The following is a 19584-nucleotide window of genomic DNA, read 5'->3' as shown; positions in this document are numbered from 1 at the left end:
AGGCCTGGGGGGGGGGGGGGGGAAGGGGAGGAGCAGGAGCTGCTGAAATAGGAGAATTCAGTGCACAGTCCCATTACCTCAGCAATCAGGACAACGATCACGCAGTCCTCCTTCTCTTGCTGGGTGAGCTCCGAGATCAGAGAGTTGAGCGTGTCCGTCAGGTAGGAGTGCACCTCCCGCTTCACGCTGGGGATTCCCATCACGATGGACACTGCCAGAGCCAAGAAGGGGCATTCTTAGAAGTGGTCACACCCGAAAAACAAACAGGATGCTGCACTCTGCCTTTTTCCTGCCTTGGGTGCTGTGCTGCTCCCCCACAGGGAAATGGGCTAGTGAGGGACAGGCCTGCTGGAACCCAGGCTAAGTCACCAAATGAACCCAGTGAGCAAGATCCCTTATTTCTGATGAGGACATGTTGGCCAGAAAACAGGAGGCATTAGGGGCTGCCTGGCAGGGCCTCCCACGGAGACATTCAGCAGAGCTGTCACATTACCAAGCCCAACCTGAGGAAATGCTGCAATGCCTTCATCTTTAGAAAGGCCTCTGTGTCCCAAAGACAGCACTCTGCACTGGGCCTCCCTTCTACTCAGATCACCACCCTCCACCAAGCAACCCCTACAACTGCAGCAGCCTAAACAGGTGCAACTCAGCCCCACGTCAACACTACACCTGACTCTAGGCACAGCTTCCCATCAGGCGACTGCCATGGATTTCACTTAGAAAGCAATCAGATACCCTGGTGGACAGCCGCAGGTGGAAGCGGCAAGTAGCATTTCAGTGCCGGCCAAAGCACAGACAATATCTTTGCGCACCTTCTTGGTCTGCAACAATTAAAGGTGCTTATATCCATCTCAATGCCCCATCACAGTAAGGAAGCTGGCCTAGAGCATGCAGCCCCTCCTTCCTGTCCTGCCCATCTCCACACACCAGCCAGGACTAGCGAAGAGCAGAGAGAGGGGCAGGCATAGAGTAAAGGGAAGAGCCCTGGCAGCAGCACTAACTCCTATTTACCTCCAGTGCGCCCCTGTCCCACATGCACAGCTGGCTGCAGACTGTTCTCCTTTGACAGCAAATGTGGCAAATGATGGAAGATGGTGGGAAGATGCAGCACGTTCTTGTTGGTGATGTTCCACAGCTTTAACTTGGTTTCATCTTAAAAAGGAAGAGGAAGTCAATATGGAAAGCACTAGGCAGGAGGAGACCACAATGCTTCCGGTGACAAAAAGTCTTCCTTGAGCAATATGACCCCACTGGGTTATTGGTAGGGCATCACCACTGTACACCCTCAAGCCCCATGAGCATTTATGGGAGCTGTGTGCATCAGGAACCGAAAGGGACCCCAAATCTCAGCAAGGTAGTACACAAAGATCAAACTGAATCTCATCAATAGGATCTTTTCCTCCTCTGATCAGCACTTCACCTGTTTTCAGTGCATAAAAGGAGCACTGAACAAACTAAAGCTCTCCCCAGCAGTCCCCCTTCCGCCTGGGTGCAGTCCAGAGGCCACAGCATTCAGAAGCTGCACATGTAACCCATAACATGAGGGACAGCAGAGATTATCTACAGAGCGGGGTTCAGTGCTTAATGCTGCAGTGCCATCACTTGTCAGAAAGCAGCTCTGAAATCCAAGCCCCTTGAACCAGGTCAGGCTAGCTGAACCCTGCACACAGCGTGTGCACTGGGAAGCAACAGGACAGCCCTACACCACCACACATGCCCTGCTACCCCTTCTGCAACAACAGCAGCAGAACCGCTGCGGCTCTCAGCTCCGTCATTCACCGGACAAGCTGCTCCATGTCCGGTTGATGTCCCTCAAGGCCTGCTTCTCTGAGATGGCACGCTTGATCTCATCCAGAACCAGGTTCAGCTCTTTGGAGCGCTTCAGACTTTCCTGTTCGGCAGCATGCAGACGGTCCCGGAGAGCCAGAAACTCACGCTGATAGATGTCCACAACGTCGCCTGCAGAGAGCAGAGGGAGAGAGGGGAGGCAACATTTATTTCTCCTGCTTGGAAAGGTCTCAAAAGGCAAAATGGTACCAGTCCTGCATTTTCCCCGCTCATGATCCAGCGTCCCAGGCCCAGCACAGAGAGCCCAGTAGCTGGCTGCTTTGGAGGAAACCACAAGCCCAAAGGACAGGTGACTTCCCAGCAAGCCTCATTCTCCAGGCACTGGCTGCCTTCCCCCCAGGAAATCTATGCACTGTGCAGTGTGTTAAACATTGACCGTTCCATTTCAGGTTCAGACTCGGGAACCAGCAGCTACATAGGAGGGACCATTTGCATTCCTCCTTCCAGCTCTGGTTTCCAGGGGTTTATGGATAACTTGGCTGCTTTCAGACGTCACCGTGGGTTGGAACTCTGCTAGATAAGGACTGCCTGTGTGGTCAAAGATGACCTACAAATGGTAAACACATTGGGGGGTTGCACGTTTTTGCTTCTGCATGAAGTATGGATAAAGGGGGCCTGCAAAATGGAGAGTTCTCTTTTTTTGTAAGAGATTTCAGTTCTCTCCCTCTCCCTCCTGGTGTGGGAGTGTGTGAGTAAAACAGAAAGCATGGCCTGGTGTGTGTATCTGAGGCTGAGCGACAAGAACCACGTGCTGCAGATTGTGTAAGCTACACAGCACGTGTCCAGGCGTGGATGAGTAACCGCACAGGGGTGTGCGCCTGCAAATGAGCAGTCAGATGTGTGCTGTGTGTGGCTGCGTGGGAAGGAGGTGGACGGGTCCTCTCTCTGCGACAGGAAGGGAGGGTGGGGGGATAGCAGGCTCCCCCAGCCACAGTCGGACCTGGCAATGGTACAAAGCTGGTTAAAAGCTGTGACAGCTTGTAGCGTGTCAGTACTCAGCTCCACCAGCCAGACTCGGAGAACAGCTTGCCACTCCTGACACTGGCCAAATGAAAACCTGAGGGAAGCTTTGGGAAAAAATTCACATGCTTCTTCTGTGCACCAAGGGAAGGCAGAGGGACCACATCCAACGCTCAGAGTGCTGTGTAGGTCCCTAGCATTAGGCGGTCCCTCCCCGGCCCCACCTTCTGCTCCTGTTTGTTCCCCAAAAGCGTTCAAGGCAGCGTGAAAGAGCACCCGGAGTCTGAGAACAGGCCTGGGAGCTGCGTCCTGAAGTTAGCACCACTTCTGTAAACACGCTCTTCGCTTTCTTGGCAAACAGGGATGCTGCCACACAACGCGATGTTATTGTTACTACTATGGCAACCCGGGTGAAGAGCACGGCTGCCAGAAAAGATACAGAAATAGCCCGTCTCCCACACAAAACTCGCCCATTTATTTTGCACTCCCCAGATAACATTCTTGACAAACTACGGCGTAGCCTCCACGAAGCAGCTAAGCTGCTGAGCAGGAGAAAGCGAATCCCGCTTTAAAAGCTCCAGGATAAAAACACTGTCTTGCCAATGCTGCTCACAGTACAAACTACTAAAAATGAAGGAGCCCTCGGGGCCAGTTTGCTCCAGAGAGAGCAGCCAGGACCAAAAGCTATGTCTCCAGCTGCATCCAAGGGCCCAGCAGCTCTGGGGACATGAATAATTAAGGACAAGGGTGCAGGACCTCAGTCTGCGCAGGTGCTGTCCTTCACCAGATGGCAAGAGGCAGCTCTGGGGAGGAGAAAAGCAAGACCTGCCGTGGGAGCAGTGGGTCAGCCACTTAAAGAAAGCCACTCGAGAAGGAACAGCCTCTTGGTAGAAGTGTTCTGCAGGTTACATCTCTGATTACCAGTACAGCCAGCAGTGCCAGCCTCGCTGGAGTTCAGACCGGTGTTACCCAGAAGACAGCAATGCCTACAGGTACCCTAGGCCTTGCCAGCAGTCACCCCAGCATCCCTCGGTGCTCCATTCCTGCCTTTATTCAGCATCTAGATAAACCTGCTGGCAGAAACTGGGAGAGGATACAGCCTTTTCTGCCAGCGCACAAGTGAAGGAGAGCTCTACCCCTCATTGACACCAAACAGAGGACCCATCACTCAGCTGCCCAGGTGCTCGAGGAAGATAAGCGCCTGCAGTGATCACAGGATGAAAGGAAATCCTGGAGAGACATGTTATGAACATCCCAGGGCAATGGCTCCGGAGGCACTTTGCCTCCTGGTGTTTCCAGATGCCCAGAATAAAGCAGAAATAATGCCTGTTACCATATTTGTGTGGACTCACCCACAACTGCTCATCACTGGCACACTCAATGCACAGGTCTGCCCCCAGCACACAGAAGACCCTCTCCTAAGCAATACAGGTCAACAAGGGCACATTACCGAGGGACTCCTGAATTGGGCCCATCTTCCAAGAACAAATTTAACACAAGACCCTGATCTCCAGGGCTGGGAACGAGCCTTCAGTTATGGAGCTCACTTCCACTAAGCGTTTGGATGGCCAAGGATGGCCATGCTTAGTTCAGACAGATCTTAGGAAGGAAGGAGCAGAAGTAAGGCAAGGAAGGAACCCCTTCCCCCACAAAAAACACACAAAAACAAGTACAGCCTCCGGCAGTGATTAGGAAGGGATTCGTTCGTAGATTGGGGGCTGTGATGATAATCTAATCTGACCTCCATTGCAAGACGAGCCAAAGAGTATTGTGCAGAGATTCGGATCACAAATTGCCTGTTTGCTTACACGGGCTGTAGTGGAGGGTGCATTGCAAATCCAAAGGTAGTTTTTGGGAGCACAGCAAAGCTTTCTGTGTCAAAGCAACTCTGCATGTCGGCCTGCTTTTACTTCCCTGCAAGCAGATAGAGAGTGGTTTTCAGCGGTTTCTGACAATATCTACAAGAGGCTGGAATGTGAAGTGGTTAACCATTTATAATGTTTTCCTGCATTTCTTCTTACTCCATTATTAATGAACCTGGTTACTTAGAAATTACACATGCTTGGATGACCACAGTTACAAGCTCCTGGACGGATACCGGCATCTGGATCACTGATCTAATTCAGAGCAAATTTGTACTACTGTACTATTATTACCATGAAGCTAAACTAATTTTAATACAGACTTATTTTATGTGCAGCTGTTCAGCCAATACCACAAAGGACATGGGCTCTATCTGCAGTGACAGGAAGGTTGCAAGAAACCATTACTCGACATGCTTTGAATCTACAGCACTTGTTCAATGCACATTTAAAAGCAGTTCAATTGCAATCAGCTCTATCCCTTCATGCAGGCTTTAAAAAAAAAAATCAGGGTACCACATAAGCACAGATTTATATAATCTATTTCTGACCCAAGTTGTCCCAATTTTTGCAGGCAGATTTCTCAATGAGGGATGCAATGTGAATTTTTAAACTGGAACCATCTCAGTTTAACATAAAACAAAGTCACCCTGGGCTAAAAACAACTTACAGCTAATTAGGTTAACGATGATTTATTCTTTTAAGTTGTAAAAGCTCCAAAAACATAAGTTTAGAATGCTTTAACATGTTTTCCATTCAGATATAAACCTGTAATTGGCACCTTTTCTGTGTGCGAGACAGAATTAAAAACACAGGCAAAAGAAAGAGCTGTTGAATTCATCCTGTTTTTAAAGTCTGCCTGTGCTGGTTGTTAACTGCTATGGCTCTGCAGCTAGTTTGGGGCTGTAAACTGGACTGAAACGCTACACTGAAACTTCCTCACGCAGTTACAGGCATTTTAGACCAATTAACCAGAGAGGAGTTTGCATTGGCCTTGCCAGTTTTGGGGCCCAGAGAAAAGGGAGTTTAGAAAATAAGAATATCTACATCGTAAAACACAGTTGGATATAACACAGTGTCCAAGACGCAGCAACACGTTTCCAATCTACTTCTCTGTTTAATCCCTTCCCTAGCATAGAATACACAGGGGAAAGGTATTTTTAATTATCTTTCTCAACAGCCCCCCCCAAAACACACACTTTTTTTTTTTTAATTCACTACTTCAAACAGGTACAGCTGATCTCCCTGCACTTGTCACGAGGTGTGGGGTTCTCATTCACAGAAAGCTGCCTGCTGCCTTAAAAGGTGAAGACTTTACTAAAAGATTAAGAGACTTAAAGTCAAGGTCTAACTAAAAATCAAAATTGTGCTCGCAAAGGCTTTATCTAATCTGGCACACGAGAACCAGGATCACAGAAACATTACGAGAGCAAAAAAAGGGATTTTGTCCCTTCCGCAGCCCTCCTATTTTACTTTGTGCATTCAACAGCAATTTAGGTCTTATTCAAAGAAAATAGTCCAACTGGCTGGGTCCCCTTTCATCTGCAAAAGCTTTTCCACATCCCAGTGTGGGAGAGAAACCATTTAAAAACGTGCAGGTAGGGACAACTATTTATTGTTTGCAGACTGCTTAGCATAGCCCGTGGCTGAGGACCCTGCAACATAAATATAATGACTAAAATCTGAGGATGCTGGAGCGTGTTCTTCATACCCTGGAAGTAGAGGTAAGGCTTAATGGCTTTCACTAGAGCGCTACGTTCTGCTCATGTCAGAGTTAGCAGGAAATGTCACTGATTATTCAGTCATTAATGACCTGCCTGCTCAAGCAGAAAGCTGCACTTTTCATTAACGTGAAATGCTGATGCACTATCTGCCATTTTCTGCGTTTCCCCGTAATGGTAGAAAAAGTGAAATTGTATCTGTTTTTCATAGGTCTGAATGGCTCTTGCAGGCTTTCCACTTCCTTGTGAAATTAAACAGTGGCCTGTGATGAATTACAGCGAGTCCTGCTTGAACAGGTTGAGACACAAATATTAAAGCAAACATAGGGATGATTTTATTTCTTATGACTTCCCAGTAATGCAATTTTGTGAGTGTCAGCACATGATAATGTGTAGATGGAAGACACTTCTCTCCTTACAAAAGAAGAGCACAATTCCTAAGCGAGGGACGGTACTCTCTGAAAAAGCCAGTAAGAAAAGTAGACTCGTCTCCCACAGCTAAAAGCAAGTTTGCACACAGAAGTGATTTGCAGCTAATTGGGCTGAACAAATTACTGTGCTGATATCTGTTCAAAATGGATCCCTTGCTAGACTTGTAGATTCTGATCATCCGCATTTTTACTGTATTCCCCTCAAAGTACAAGACAATAATTACAAAGAGATAGTGCTCCTAAAACACCCTGGGACTCGAGCACTGTGGGCAACAGATACAAGTTCTCACTCTTAAGAAGAAAAAAAGTAGGTGACTTGAGGATTTCAAGTACTGTAACCTATTGCTGCAGGCAGAAAATACACTGGTTTGAGACAAAGCCCATCTGTGCTGGACGGGAGTTCACAGGGTCCCAGTGAGATAGGAGAGCACGTCGGCTGCACAGTGAACGTACTGTGCTGAACGAGAAACCACAGGGTTGACAGGACGCCAAGTTTTGCACCTTGCCAGGTCTGGTATTTGGCTGTTCCCAGCGCTTTCTCCAGCCACCTATTTAGAAACCCGCTCTCTTTGGGAATCAAAGCCAGGACTGAGCAAGCCTGCTTAAAATTCTGCTGTGTGCAAACCCCACGCAGCAGGGCCGGTGTTGTCTGCATGCGAGCTGCGAAGACCTCCAGCACAGTTTGCTACTTGTCAAATGAAGGTGCCGCTTGCATTCTCATGAGCAGGATGTATGGGAGGGACCAGGATGCGCCTTGCGTAGGGCGACCACGCTAAAAGAGCCACCGTGACACTCTAGAAAGTCATAAAAGGTGCTGGGATCCCCGGTTGATACACATGCAGCCTGATTTTCAGAGGTGCTGAGCAGCCACCCGCAGACACGCACGCATATAAACCGACCCATGTCTTTTTTGATGGAGAAGACCGGAGTATTTGTTTGGGGAAATAAAGCAAGCGGCTTCCGGATTCTGCCCATCATGTTCTGAAGACGACAGTACCCATCTCATGTACAAATGAGGCTCTGCAGCACTGAATTTGTAGCTTCGCTCTTACTGAAGTTAATACAAATAGCAAAGGCAGTGGCTGCTAGCTGGGGAGGGATGCATCTTACTCAGAGGCTTGTTTCAGTGACAAGGCAGAGACAAGGTAATTCTCCAGCAGGAGAAAGTCACGCGGTATCGCAAGTGCAATTACAATTCTAGCTCTGCAAGCCTCCGAGACTTGTCTACATCCGCATTTGTCAGTCTTTTCATAACTTCTCGTTCTCTGGTAGTCTTTCAAACCACATCACACCCTCCCAGAAAGCCCTCTGTGCATGCTAAATATGTCAGCGCTTCAGGCCCAATTAGCTTTGTTTTTATTCTTTGAAGATAACTTTTCCCAACAGAGCACGTTGAAGGCCAAAGCCCGAGACTTCCCTCTACTTCCAACCTTTCAGATCATGAGCAGAAAACTACATGTCACTACTGTGCACAAAGCTTAACCTTAAAAAACACATCAGATCTCAGCTTTAAGCAAGTTTTGACCATTTTGCTGTCAATTCTGCAATCTTGAGGGACAACGTGGATTTTTGAGAGCAGAAACTTGATGAGACAAATATAAATGGATGTTAAGAAAATGCGAGTCCTGGATCTCCGAGGCAAGCCTAGTTAGTACACAGTCTTTAATCCCAACATGAACGGGCCGCTCCCTCTGTTTTGTTTCAAATATGGATAACAGTGCTTATTAATCAAGCTAGAAGAAGTGCTATTTACCTTGGATAAAGTGCAGCTCTAAAATGCAAGCGTGTGAGCGGGCAGCGTTGCAAGGAATAAATAATGCAGTTCTGGGCACTAAATTAGCTAACAGTAGCACTCAGATTAAACATGGCACCTTTGCAATAACAAATGACTAATTCCAGACAGTTTTTGTGCTGGTGACACCAGGTGGTCTTGTCTGGAGTGCAAACACCCGCTCTTTATCATTCTCTCTCAAAACCCCTAAATAAAGGTTGCTAGACTAGCTTGCCCACTACTGTGAACTGTGGAAAGCAGGAAAACAAGCTGCTAAATAAATTCCACACCCCAGTTCACTCGACTTACCAGGTCCTCATCTCCGCTTCAACTACTTCTCTGCTACCGCTCATGTCTCGCACACCTTCGCCTTCACCCCGCACAACTAACAGGCACCCTTGAGTTCAGCTGATGTTACAGATGATATGTTCTGAAAGGTGAATCTTTTATACTGAGTTGGTGCCACTTTCACAGATCATACCTGTGAGCCTTCCTGGTTCCAGTTCAAAATGCTGTAAATCTTGTACTAAGAAAGTTTCAAGGCATTTGCACTTTTCCTGCAAGTTATGATGTGAAATCTGGGAAGTTAATTCAGCTCCTGAAGTGTAAAATAAGATTAGCCCTGTTTTAAGGTTGCAGTGAGATTTGCACTTCACAGGTGTAAACCCTCTTGCAGGGCTACGCAGGTGTCAGTAATGACTCCAGAATAAACTGCCGGTGTTGTCAAGAACAAGCTTCACCGTTAAATTAGCCCTCCTATCTGCTGTGGCCCTGGAAGGAGGAAACCAGCTGCACAAAGTGTGGTTTTAGAGAGCTGCCATCAGGAACCCGAGAAGGCGGCAATTCTGTTGGGCCATCTGGTACTACACATCACGCCTGTGACAGCCCATAGAGAAAGAGCACAGGAACAGACTGGCTTACTTAATGGGAGCTCAAAATGGTTAGCTGTCCCCAGATAGGGCAACAACAACAAAAATGGCCTAGCCCTTGGTGCATCAAGGTTTAGAGGCAGATTGAGGAATAACTCAGGTATTCGTGTTGTGACAGCAGAGAGATGGATGGACTCTGACACCTCTAGGTCCTAGGTCTCTATTTTATTATTGAAACGTTTTAAATTAAAAAGCTGTGGGATAAACGCACACAATCCACCAAGAACACCCTACCATACTTCAGACTTAGCAAAGGACCATGGCTAGGCGACAGGTCAACCAATGCTCCAGGCCAGGTGTGCAGGGGGTCTCTCAGCACCCAAAACAGATGTTAGGGTTTTGCAAGAGGTTCTTGGTGAAGGGGTGGCCTCCTAGGACCCACTTGTCTCTCTCCAAAACCTCCTTGGTCAGGTGACTAAACCCAAATTGAGCCCCCTTTTTTTTTTGGATTCTTTTTTAATACAGATTTTTTTTTTTAAATCCTAACATGGAAAACTTAAGCTTTAAGTTTGTACTTTGTTGGTAAAATTCAGGAGACAAGAAGACAGGATGGTGAGGGGGGAAGCACCCAAAATTAACAGCCATGAAGACAATCCTTATACCATGTCCACATCCAAGATCCACATTTAGTTGGAGGTACTGGAGCAGCTACAGAAAACAACCCTTTTTCCTTAGTGTCCAGTACTATGAACTCTAGGGAGTGGAAATATCCTATTAAAGCCCTTTTGTTATGTGCCTCGTCAGGAAAAGAGCAGATAAATCACCGTGGAAGTGTTCTGAATCTCCTGGCTTTTTAAAAATCTGGTCCAAAATAGACATCTCAGAGATTGTACACAGATATCCTTCAACCCCCTGTACCTACCGTACACTTTGTCTGCAAATTGCTATTATAATATTCATTCTAGGAATTTGTTCTGGAGTGATGCATGTTCTAGGAATAATTAATACAATTTAAAAACCACATTTTATGCTGCATATTAAAGAATTATTCTGTTTTGCATCAGCCCATTCACCAAAATCTTCATAACCTAGACATTTGCCAACCATCTTTTTTTATATCCTCACCGGACATAATTGTGCTTTCTCAAGTGAAGAAAAAACTTTGTTTTAATTATTTATACCCCATTATTATGCTCAAAAGAATTAAGAGCTGTTGAGTACTAGATCTCCCATTTAGTTGCCTCCCTTACATGGGCGATGCTTTCACCGTTAATTGTATGAGAGCTAAGTGACACATGCTCATTATTTGTTAAACGATATCAGCGTTCCCTCTTCAGAAAAATATCCTGACCAGTCATCATTCATCACACACCGGACACAAATCACCCAGGAGACTCAGGGAATTCCAGCTTGTTAATCAAAAACCAAAGAAAGGACATACTGTATCCTATTTCACAAGGTTAGAGGCACTTATGCCAAATGGTAATGCAGTACAAGTAACTAAGTAATTAGTAGTATTTGAAAGCTCATTGGAAAATTCTGCTAGGCTTATACATGGAGGCAGGAGATCCAAAGCTAACAGGGGAAAGAGATCCATGCAAATTTTCCAGGTCATCTTGACATGAAAGGCAGTACTGTAACTTCTCTTTTGTGTTCAAACCTTGTCTCTGAGGTTTACTCTTAAACAAAGCAACTCCTTTACTTGTTAACTAGCTTTTCAAAACGAGGTGATCAGAGGCAGGACCTGAGCTAAAATAAACCGTTTCATTTGGTGGAAATAGCATTTTGCACAGTGTCAGGATCTGTAAAACCTAGAAAGCACGTTTCTCCAGTGGGCAGTCTTCAAAACAACTCATGGCTAATGCAGGATCTCTCTCCCCTCCATCCCTTCTGAGACCCCTCAAAACAGGTGCCGTTTTCCAGAGCTGCTGCAGGAGCCCCTTGCCCATAACCTGGTCTTGCATGAGAGGGCACCGAGCCAAGCCTCCAGAAGCCTCATCGCTTCCTTGATCCAGTCGCACACCATTAGACCGATCCACCACCTCAACTCAGCCTTGTCCACCTGGCTCTCGACCAAAGCCCTGGCCACCTGGCTGGGCCTCCACGTTGTCTGCTTGGTGTTGTGCCTCTTGGCCAAAGTGAAAGCTGCCCTCTCTCCAGATGCACTTACTGCCCCGGGGGACCACCTCCACTCACTTCACTAGACAGACCCCCTCTCCTTTGCCCACCACTTAGACCCCTCACCTTGCAACAAACCGCGGACCAGTTGGGTGGCGCTGGGCCATCGAGGGAGCACTCTGAAAGGGGGAAGAGAGACGGCTGGTCCTACATGCGTAACCCCTTGAAGAGTATTGCAGGGAAGACGGGTTCAATCGGATGATACGGTGTTTTTGATGCCGATTTGTGTTTGATGCTCAGCCCCTGGGAAGGCTGCCCATTTTTGCACATTACCTCGTGTTTTAAATATTTTTATAATAAAAGTTTAAGTAGTCAAAAGTCTCCCTCTCAAACAAGTACACCTGGTAACAGCCACTATCTAGAGGCCTGAAGAAGAACGCACGGCATCCAGAAGTCTATCCCAACCGTACAGATGGGCCAACAAAAGATGATCACGCACAGAAATCCTTGTCTCTTGTGCATTTCTTGGACCATCACAGCTACAACTTCACTCCAACATTATCACAGCCTAGATGTTTTCCTAAGTTGACCTACCACCTGCTATTTATGGTGCACTGGATAAATACCTAGGGCCCAATTCAAAAAAGCCTCTCGCAGCAAAAAGGTGCATGGTTAGGTCACAAAGAAGTCAGTGGGACTTAAGCATGTACCTGAAGTCAAGTTCTTTCCTGATGGCGGACGAAGGCTTAGAGAGGGCACTGAGTGTCGACACAGGTAGAGTTTAAAGCCTGTAAATTAGCAGATTTACCAAATTAGTAACTAGTAGCAATCTCCTTGTTCCAATAAAAAAGGCCAAAGGGCTGTAATGAATGTCAGTGGGACAACCAAGCCTTTGAAGTACAACCCGGTTTTGAGTAAGCCTTTGTCAGGGCTGCTGTGCTGATCCAGCACCTTGCCAGTGCCGTTAGGATGTCCGTTCCCAACTCACAGCCGTTCTTCCAGCCCTGTGCAGACCTGAGCTCTTGGATTTGAAAAAGACAGCCAACGCAGGAACTACAACACCACTGTGCTCAGCCAAACGTGTCAGCCTTCATAAGAAGCTCATTAAAAAATCAGCCTGTCTGAAAAAATGATCATCAAGCGAAGGAAATGCTCCTACAGACTGCAAGCTGTAGGCTTTATTTTTTTCTTTTTAATTCAGTCATTTATTAAGAGACTGTGGTATATTTAACTACATTTCAACCTGACACAGCTCTAATAATGAGCTGAAATCAGGATGTGTGACTGGTTGGTGAAAAACCACCAAGTAAAGAAACACTCACTAACACCAGTTAGCATTTTTGCTGCGGAATGTGCTGCCCTGCTCATTAGATTTCAGTTTCTTCCCAGATATTCTTCCTCAAAGGAAATAGTAAGGAAATTGGGAATAAAACAATGTTTAATGCATTCCACCTTGTTTTTCCAAAACTCCAAAGCAGGAGCAGCTGCGGCAGCTCGTCTGTTCAGGAACCGTGCAAACTGCACCTTCCTGAATTTAGCAAACAACATCTCAGGGATTTGCAACTGTGTGCATACACATGCGCACACATGGCATGGGAGACAAACACACTCCAATGCCATAAGGGAAGGAGGGACAATAATCAGTCTTCTGAGATACAGACTGAAGCCAAAATGGTGTTGCGAAGCTGAGGCTGGCAGGACAGATGCCACAGTTGGATGGACAATCTGTAATCTCTTTGGAGAGAGAGGTGATGCATCCGACACTCACACCTAGTGTCTCTAGTTTTAGAGAAGGGTGAGAATCTAAAATTGCAAACTTGCCATCACCCTCTCCCACAACCAGTCTCCCCAGTGCCAATCCTTCTGTCAGATCCAGGAGAGCGAATCGAACTGAACAGTCCAGGCCTCACGCTCATCTTCAACATTTAAGTGGCACAGAGCTGAGGGTCAAGAAAAATGTTATGATGAAGGCTAACCCGCGCCATTTCTGCAGAGGAGAATAATGTCTTGCTAGCCTCTCAGAGTGCTCTGAACATCAATCAGGTAGCTATGAAGGAGAACCAGCTGACAGTTTAAGATCTGCAGAAAGCTTCCAATAAGGTCCCTTACAAGAAGCTATTACAGATGTTAAGTATACACGGGGTCAGAGGTAAAGCAGTGTCACAAAGCCAATACTGGGTAGCAGACAGGAAAAATGCTGCATTTAACATGGGCTTTTCCATTACTGCAGAGGTTAGTGATGGGGAGTCAGGAGGGTTTGCATTAAGTCTCATGTTGGTCACCAATAACTTGGAAAAGGAGACGAACAGCAAAACATCAAAATACACAGACACAAAAAATAAGCTGGGTTAGTCAAGGCCAAAAATGTCCAAGAGGAACTTCAGAGACCCAAACAAGCTGAATGAATAAGCTGTAGGATGCCAAATGAACTTCAGTATCATATGAAGGCAAAATGAATGAATGTTGCAGGGCAAAATTTAAGGTACTGCTTGCATGGGCCTAAATCAAAACTATTTGCTAGAAAGCGAAGCCAGGACTTGAGTCTGCAGTTAAAGGGAGAAAAATGTTAGGCTGCACAGTGAAGGGGCTGGAGAAAAGCAACAAAGAGAACATTATAACATCATTATGCAAGTCAGCGACACAGCCTAATCTGGAATAATGCATGCCATACTGGCCATCTCATCTCACAAAGGATATTACAGAATTGAAGTGGTTTAGGAAAGGGAGATGAGAGTAATCAAGGGCCTGAAAAACTCAAGACTGAAAAGATCAAGACAGTGCATCCTAGAAAGGACACAAAGAAGAGCAGGCATGATAAAAAGGCATATAAAACAACAACCAGTGCAACACTCCCAGCTTCTGCTCTTGCTGCATCAGGACAGAAGATCAAAGGCTATTCAATTAAAAGGTTGCAAATGTAGAAAGAAGTGCTTTTTTCACACATCATACTACTAACGCTCTCAGTGCTAGTCCTTGTCAGCAACAGAGTAAGCGTCCTAGGCAATTCCTATGCTCCCATAATTCCAGACATTTGGAAAGAAGATCCAGAAATTCCCCTAAATCTCTCCTCGTTGTAAATACTACAGGTTTTTATGGATACTGCAACTGCAAACTTTCTTTCTTCCCCAAAGCAGCACTAGTCTATTAGCAATCTAATTATTCTACCTGCGCAGCACAAATAAAAGCTTTCTAAGCATTTTCTCTCATACATACAAAGCAAAAGCTTTGCTGTTTTTTTTTAAAGCCTTTATTTGATTGGGGAATAAAAACAAGCTGGAAGTGAACAAAAGAACGTGTTAACAGAAGCCATGGGCCATTAAACCTAAAAATAGCCAGCATGTTATAGGATTTCTGAGATGCACACAAAGTATACACTGAAATGTTGGTCTAAGTTGATCCCTGCCCTTTGAAGACCTAAGGAAAAAGATCCCTTGTCTATTTTAACGTGTTACTTTTCTAAGATGTATACACACACACAAAATGTGCTCAGCGGACAGAGCCTAGCTTATCTCAAGGAATGCCACAATGGGACAACAGGTGCAAGCTCATCACCATCTCCTTCCATGACGTGGGGCAAGGCTGTTAACCTCAACCCACCAACTGTGCTAGAGGTCCTCTCAAGGGTGGGGTTACGGAGTTTTACCTATGATGCGTCACATTTTGGGAAACAAGACATATTTTCAGGTATTTAAGGCACAGTATGAATACTGATATTTCAAATCTTTCGAATTGCGGCATGTCAGCCCCAAAGTGCATATTACACCATCAGTGAAACTCTCCATGGCATAGCTCTGGATACCAGCTTTAAGGTTTACTGCACGTGCCCCTTGGTAATGGCAGTTTGCTTGAAGTCGAGCAGCATTAACTTTGCTCTCAGCAATGGGCTGACGGCCCTTCACACGACTTTTTTCTCTATTCCTTTGCGATACAGAGTTCACAATGGTTATCAAAATAGATCAGTCCAAGTTTTATGTTCTACAGTAACCCAAGTCTACAGCACCGCTGTGCTCCAGAAACCACTAGAAAGGCGGGTTGCTCAGAAGTGAGCTAACTGTGCTTCCCTTAAAGAAAATAAAGAGTTACAAGAAGGGCAGACACCTGACAGTTCCACAGGAACCTCCTGTTTTCATTTTAAAATTAACTTAATTACAGGAACAGAGACCTTGTTCAGCAAAAAACCCACACATCTCTAAAGTCATACCACTAAATAGCCACTCTGCCTCCCTCATCAGCTTGAGTAAAAAGGAGTTCCTCCAGGAAGACAAGCTGATCTTTGGAAAGGTTGCCTTGTTAATCATCTCTCCCCCTCTCACTGCAGCAGCTGTCGTTACTTGCCTGTGAAGGAGTTAAAATAAAATTTCTTGTTAATCCTCCTCTTAACATTACTGCGATCCAACAAAAACTTTTTCTAATTACCACGCATCGCTGAGACTTTGCTCTACTGTAGCGATGGATGAATCAGTTAGACCCAGCCTTAAGAATACATGGAGTTTGGTACATCCATTTGCAGGTTTACTGGTAGCACATTTCAGACGGTAATTTTATCATCACCTCTTTCCAACAAACAGAGAACTTAAAAACAAAAACAGCACATTGTACCCACCTCTCCAAGCAAGGTACTTAGTCATGTGTGGGAGGTTTTTTCCACCTTAAAAACTTACTCTCAAGACACTCCAATTTCCACAAAAATAAAATAGAGGCAGATATTGGTCCTCTTCCTTTATTATATAATCTCTTTTCAGTGACCGTTCTGCACTGAAGTTACTAACAAACACATAAAGCAGGAATTTTCAAACGCTTGGGATTTGTTTAACCCAGGGATGGGCAAAATGTGGCCCACGGGCCGCATGCAGCCAGCCAGGCCATTTTATCCAGTCCGTGAGGCCCCTAAATTTTAGAAAATTAATATTTATCTGCCCCTGGCTGCCTGTCATGCAGCCCTTGATGGCTCACCAAAACTCAGCAAGCAGCCCTCCACCTGAAATAATTGCCCGCCCCTGGTATAACCAATAGTGTGTAAAGCTGATGCCATGTTTGAGAACCTTGAAGAACTTTAGGAAAGTTGGAAAAACATTTTGTTGATGAGAAATTAAGCACAGGTTAGTTAGGGCACTTGGCCCCATGTCAACTGAAAGGCTTTGCCAGAGACTAACAGAAAAGCAGGATGAAAGTCGGCTTTTTCAGGAAAGCCGACTTTGACAAGCTCAGGAGGCTTGTCAGTGAGGCCCTACGGGACCGTGACCACAGGGAGAGGGGAGTTCAAGAGGAGTGGTTGCTCCTCAAGGGAGCGATCCTCAATGCACAAACTAAGTCTATTCCATCTCGGAGGAAAGGCAGCAAGAGGGCACAGCAGCCCTCCTGGCTCTCCAGGGACCTAGCAGATCTCCTGAGGCTAAAAAGAAAGGCCTACAAAGGGTGGAGGATGGGAGTCACCTCCAAGGAGGATTATTCTGCACTGGTCCGGTCCTGTAGGGAGCAGACCAGGAAAGCCAAGGCCGCAACTGAACTCCAGCTAGCTTTGAGCATCAAGGACAATAAGAAGTCCTTTTTCAGATATGTGGGGAGCCGGAGGAAAAGCAGGGGCAACATTGGACCCCTGCTGGACCAGATGGGGCAACTGACAACTGACGCCCAGGAAAAAGCCAACCTATTAAATAGGTACTTTGCGTCAGTCTTTCATCAGTCCCATGGGACGCCCATGCCCGCTACAGGGCCGGGAAGTCCGGGTGAGGGTGATCCCCTGCCCTCCATTAATGCTGACTTTGTGAAGGAACATCTTGAGAAGCTGGATACCTTCAAGTCAGCTGGCCCTGACAATCTTCCCCCCAGGGTACTCAAGGAGCTGGCGAGCATCATAGCCCAGCCTCTAGCATAAATCCATTTCTAGTAACAGACTTTCTCACGCACCCTACCCACTACATTCACGTTTCTCCACTTAGCCCACCTTGGCATCCTTCTGAACCCTGTTATTTTTCAAAACTATTTGGAGAATAGAGAGTGAGTTCTGAATGCCAGCAAGCAACTCTGCCTCTACTGAACCAAGCGGAGAAAGCAGTTGCACTTGAATTTCCCAATTGCCAATTCTCCTTTTTCCTTTCTAACACCAGAATGGAAAGAGCTTTTAGCAAAACTCTCTCTCTAACTTTAGCGGCTGCTCCAGTACCATATAAGGAGACGGGCCATTTCCAAGATCCAAAATATTGAGGGTTTCAGGAGGTTGAGAAAATGGCGAGTTCATATTTATACAGAAACAAGTGGTATGTCAATCCAAATCACAGAACCCGTGCAAAATGCACTCTCTGACAGGAACGCCGCTAAGCAGCGGCGTTCAGCGCCTCGTTTTTAGGCAATCGTCAGGTAAAGCTCCATCTAGAATAGATTGAACTAAAGCAAGATGACAGGAACTGGGAACCCCCAAATCCGAAAGAAATAGCTTTAGGGATGAAAAAGGAGAGTGTGTAAATAGCAAAAGTAGAGGTACCACATTTTGGAGCCAATTGCTTTAGAGAATAAGTGTGTTTTTAAAAACGGATTAAAATAGATTTCTGCAATGGAGGAGCAGGGAGTGCACAAACATTTTTATTTTTGCTCTCAAGCAAATCCCGGGACGTCATTCTCCCCCTGTACTCGGCCTTAGTGAGGCCGCAGCTGGAGTACTGTGTCCAGTTTTGGGCTCCACAATTCAAAAAGGATGTGGAGAAGCTTGAGAGAGTCCAGAGAAGAGCCACGCGCATGATCAGAGGTCAGGGAAACAGACCCTATGATGACAGGCTGAGAGCCGTGGGGCTCTTTAGCCTGAAAAAGCGCAGGCTCAGGGGTGATCTGATGGCCACCTACAAGTTTATCAGGGGTGACCACCAGCATCTGGGGGAACGTTTGTTCACCAGAGCGCCCCAAGGGATGACGAGGTCGAATGGTCACAAACTACTTCAAGATCGTTTCAGGCTGGACATAAGGAAGAACTTCTTTACTGTCCGAGCCCCCAAGGTCTGGAACAGCCTGCCACCGGAGGTGGTTCAAGCGCCTTCATTGAACACCTTCAAGATGAAACTGGATGCTTATCTTGCTGGGATCCTATGACCCCAGCTGACTTCCTGCCCTTTGGGCGGGGGGCTGGACTCGATGATCTTCTAAGGTCCCTTCCAGCCCTGATGTCTATGAAATCTATGAAATACTGGCTCCACTGAGGTTATTAGGAGCTAATTTCAATAGAGTCAAGATTATACCCAGCCCAGAAGTCATTTGCAATGCATCCAAGAACGCACCCCCAGGGAGGGATGTTCAGAGTGGCCCCACTAGACACCAACTCTGCTGCTGGCTGTTCCCGTAAGTTGAATTTCTTGTCTATGCAGAGACAATACAGAGGCAAGCAGTTTACAGTTTCTCTATTGTATTCGAGTCTGGTCACATGCAGAATTGTGCTGGTGGGTAGAGAAAACAATTCTGCTTTTAAACCACTAGCCACTGATCCTGGGGTGAGCAGAAAGAATTGCATTTTGTTTTTGTCATTGAAAGTAACTTGCAGGGTGCCCAGAGACATTGCGTGGGCATCTTTTATACCATGTAAAAAAAAATTAAAATAAAGTCAATGGACACAGCATGAAGAGTTGGAACATCCATTTACCCAGGTGTGAGCCTGCTACCCCAGTGTCCCATGGCTTAGACTTGGTTCTTCCCAGAAAAAACACACAAGGCATTACCACTGAAAGCATAAAACTTAAGACTGTTGGATCCAGGTGCACATGCTGTATTAAGTCTGTCACTATTTTCATGCTGAGATAATTCTTCCTGGGGAGAAAAGCACAGAGAAAGACACAGGCTGCTGCAACAGCAGATTAGCTTTCTCCTCACCCCTAATCAGCAGCTAAGAGACTATGGGAAAGCGATATAGAAGTAATGGAGACTGTCCCATCTCACAGCAGGCAGATGGCTTTAGAAATAAGAGAAGAAACAAGGTTTCTTTAGGTTTATCAGATACCACTAGGCTAGATGGAGAAGAAGATG

General features: G+C 46.1%; 1 protein-coding gene across 6 annotated transcripts in view; it reads right to left on the bottom strand.

Moving 5' to 3' along the window:
- MGAT4B (mannosyl (alpha-1,3-)-glycoprotein beta-1,4-N-acetylglucosaminyltransferase, isozyme B) overlaps positions 1-19584 on the bottom strand; it is a 59305-nt gene that overhangs the window by 18473 nt on the left and 21248 nt on the right. For 4 of the 6 annotated variants that reach the window (XR_003094817.1, XM_025207835.1, XM_025207831.1 and 1 more), the window contains exons 1-4: positions 15782-15880; positions 1780-1959; positions 1012-1152; positions 78-211 (exon numbers count right to left, since the gene is read on the bottom strand). Coding sequence is in view for 5 of the 6 variants with exons in the window: in XM_025207835.1 (XP_025063620.1) it covers positions 78-211; positions 1012-1152; positions 1780-1959; positions 15782-15878 (552 nt within the window). In the remaining variant the exon portion in view is untranslated. Of the gene's footprint in view, positions 1-77; positions 212-1011; positions 1153-1779; positions 1960-15781; positions 15881-19584 lie in introns of those variants that run through there. The other 2 variants (XM_025207834.1, XM_025207832.1) reach the window with 1 other exon arrangement.

Source organism: Alligator sinensis, unplaced genomic scaffold (assembly GCF_000455745.1).
Source record: "Alligator sinensis unplaced genomic scaffold, ASM45574v1 scaffold741_1, whole genome shotgun sequence".
Classification (NCBI taxonomy): Eukaryota; Metazoa; Chordata; order Crocodylia; family Alligatoridae; genus Alligator; species Alligator sinensis.
This window is presented reverse-complemented; position numbering and strand designations above follow the sequence as displayed.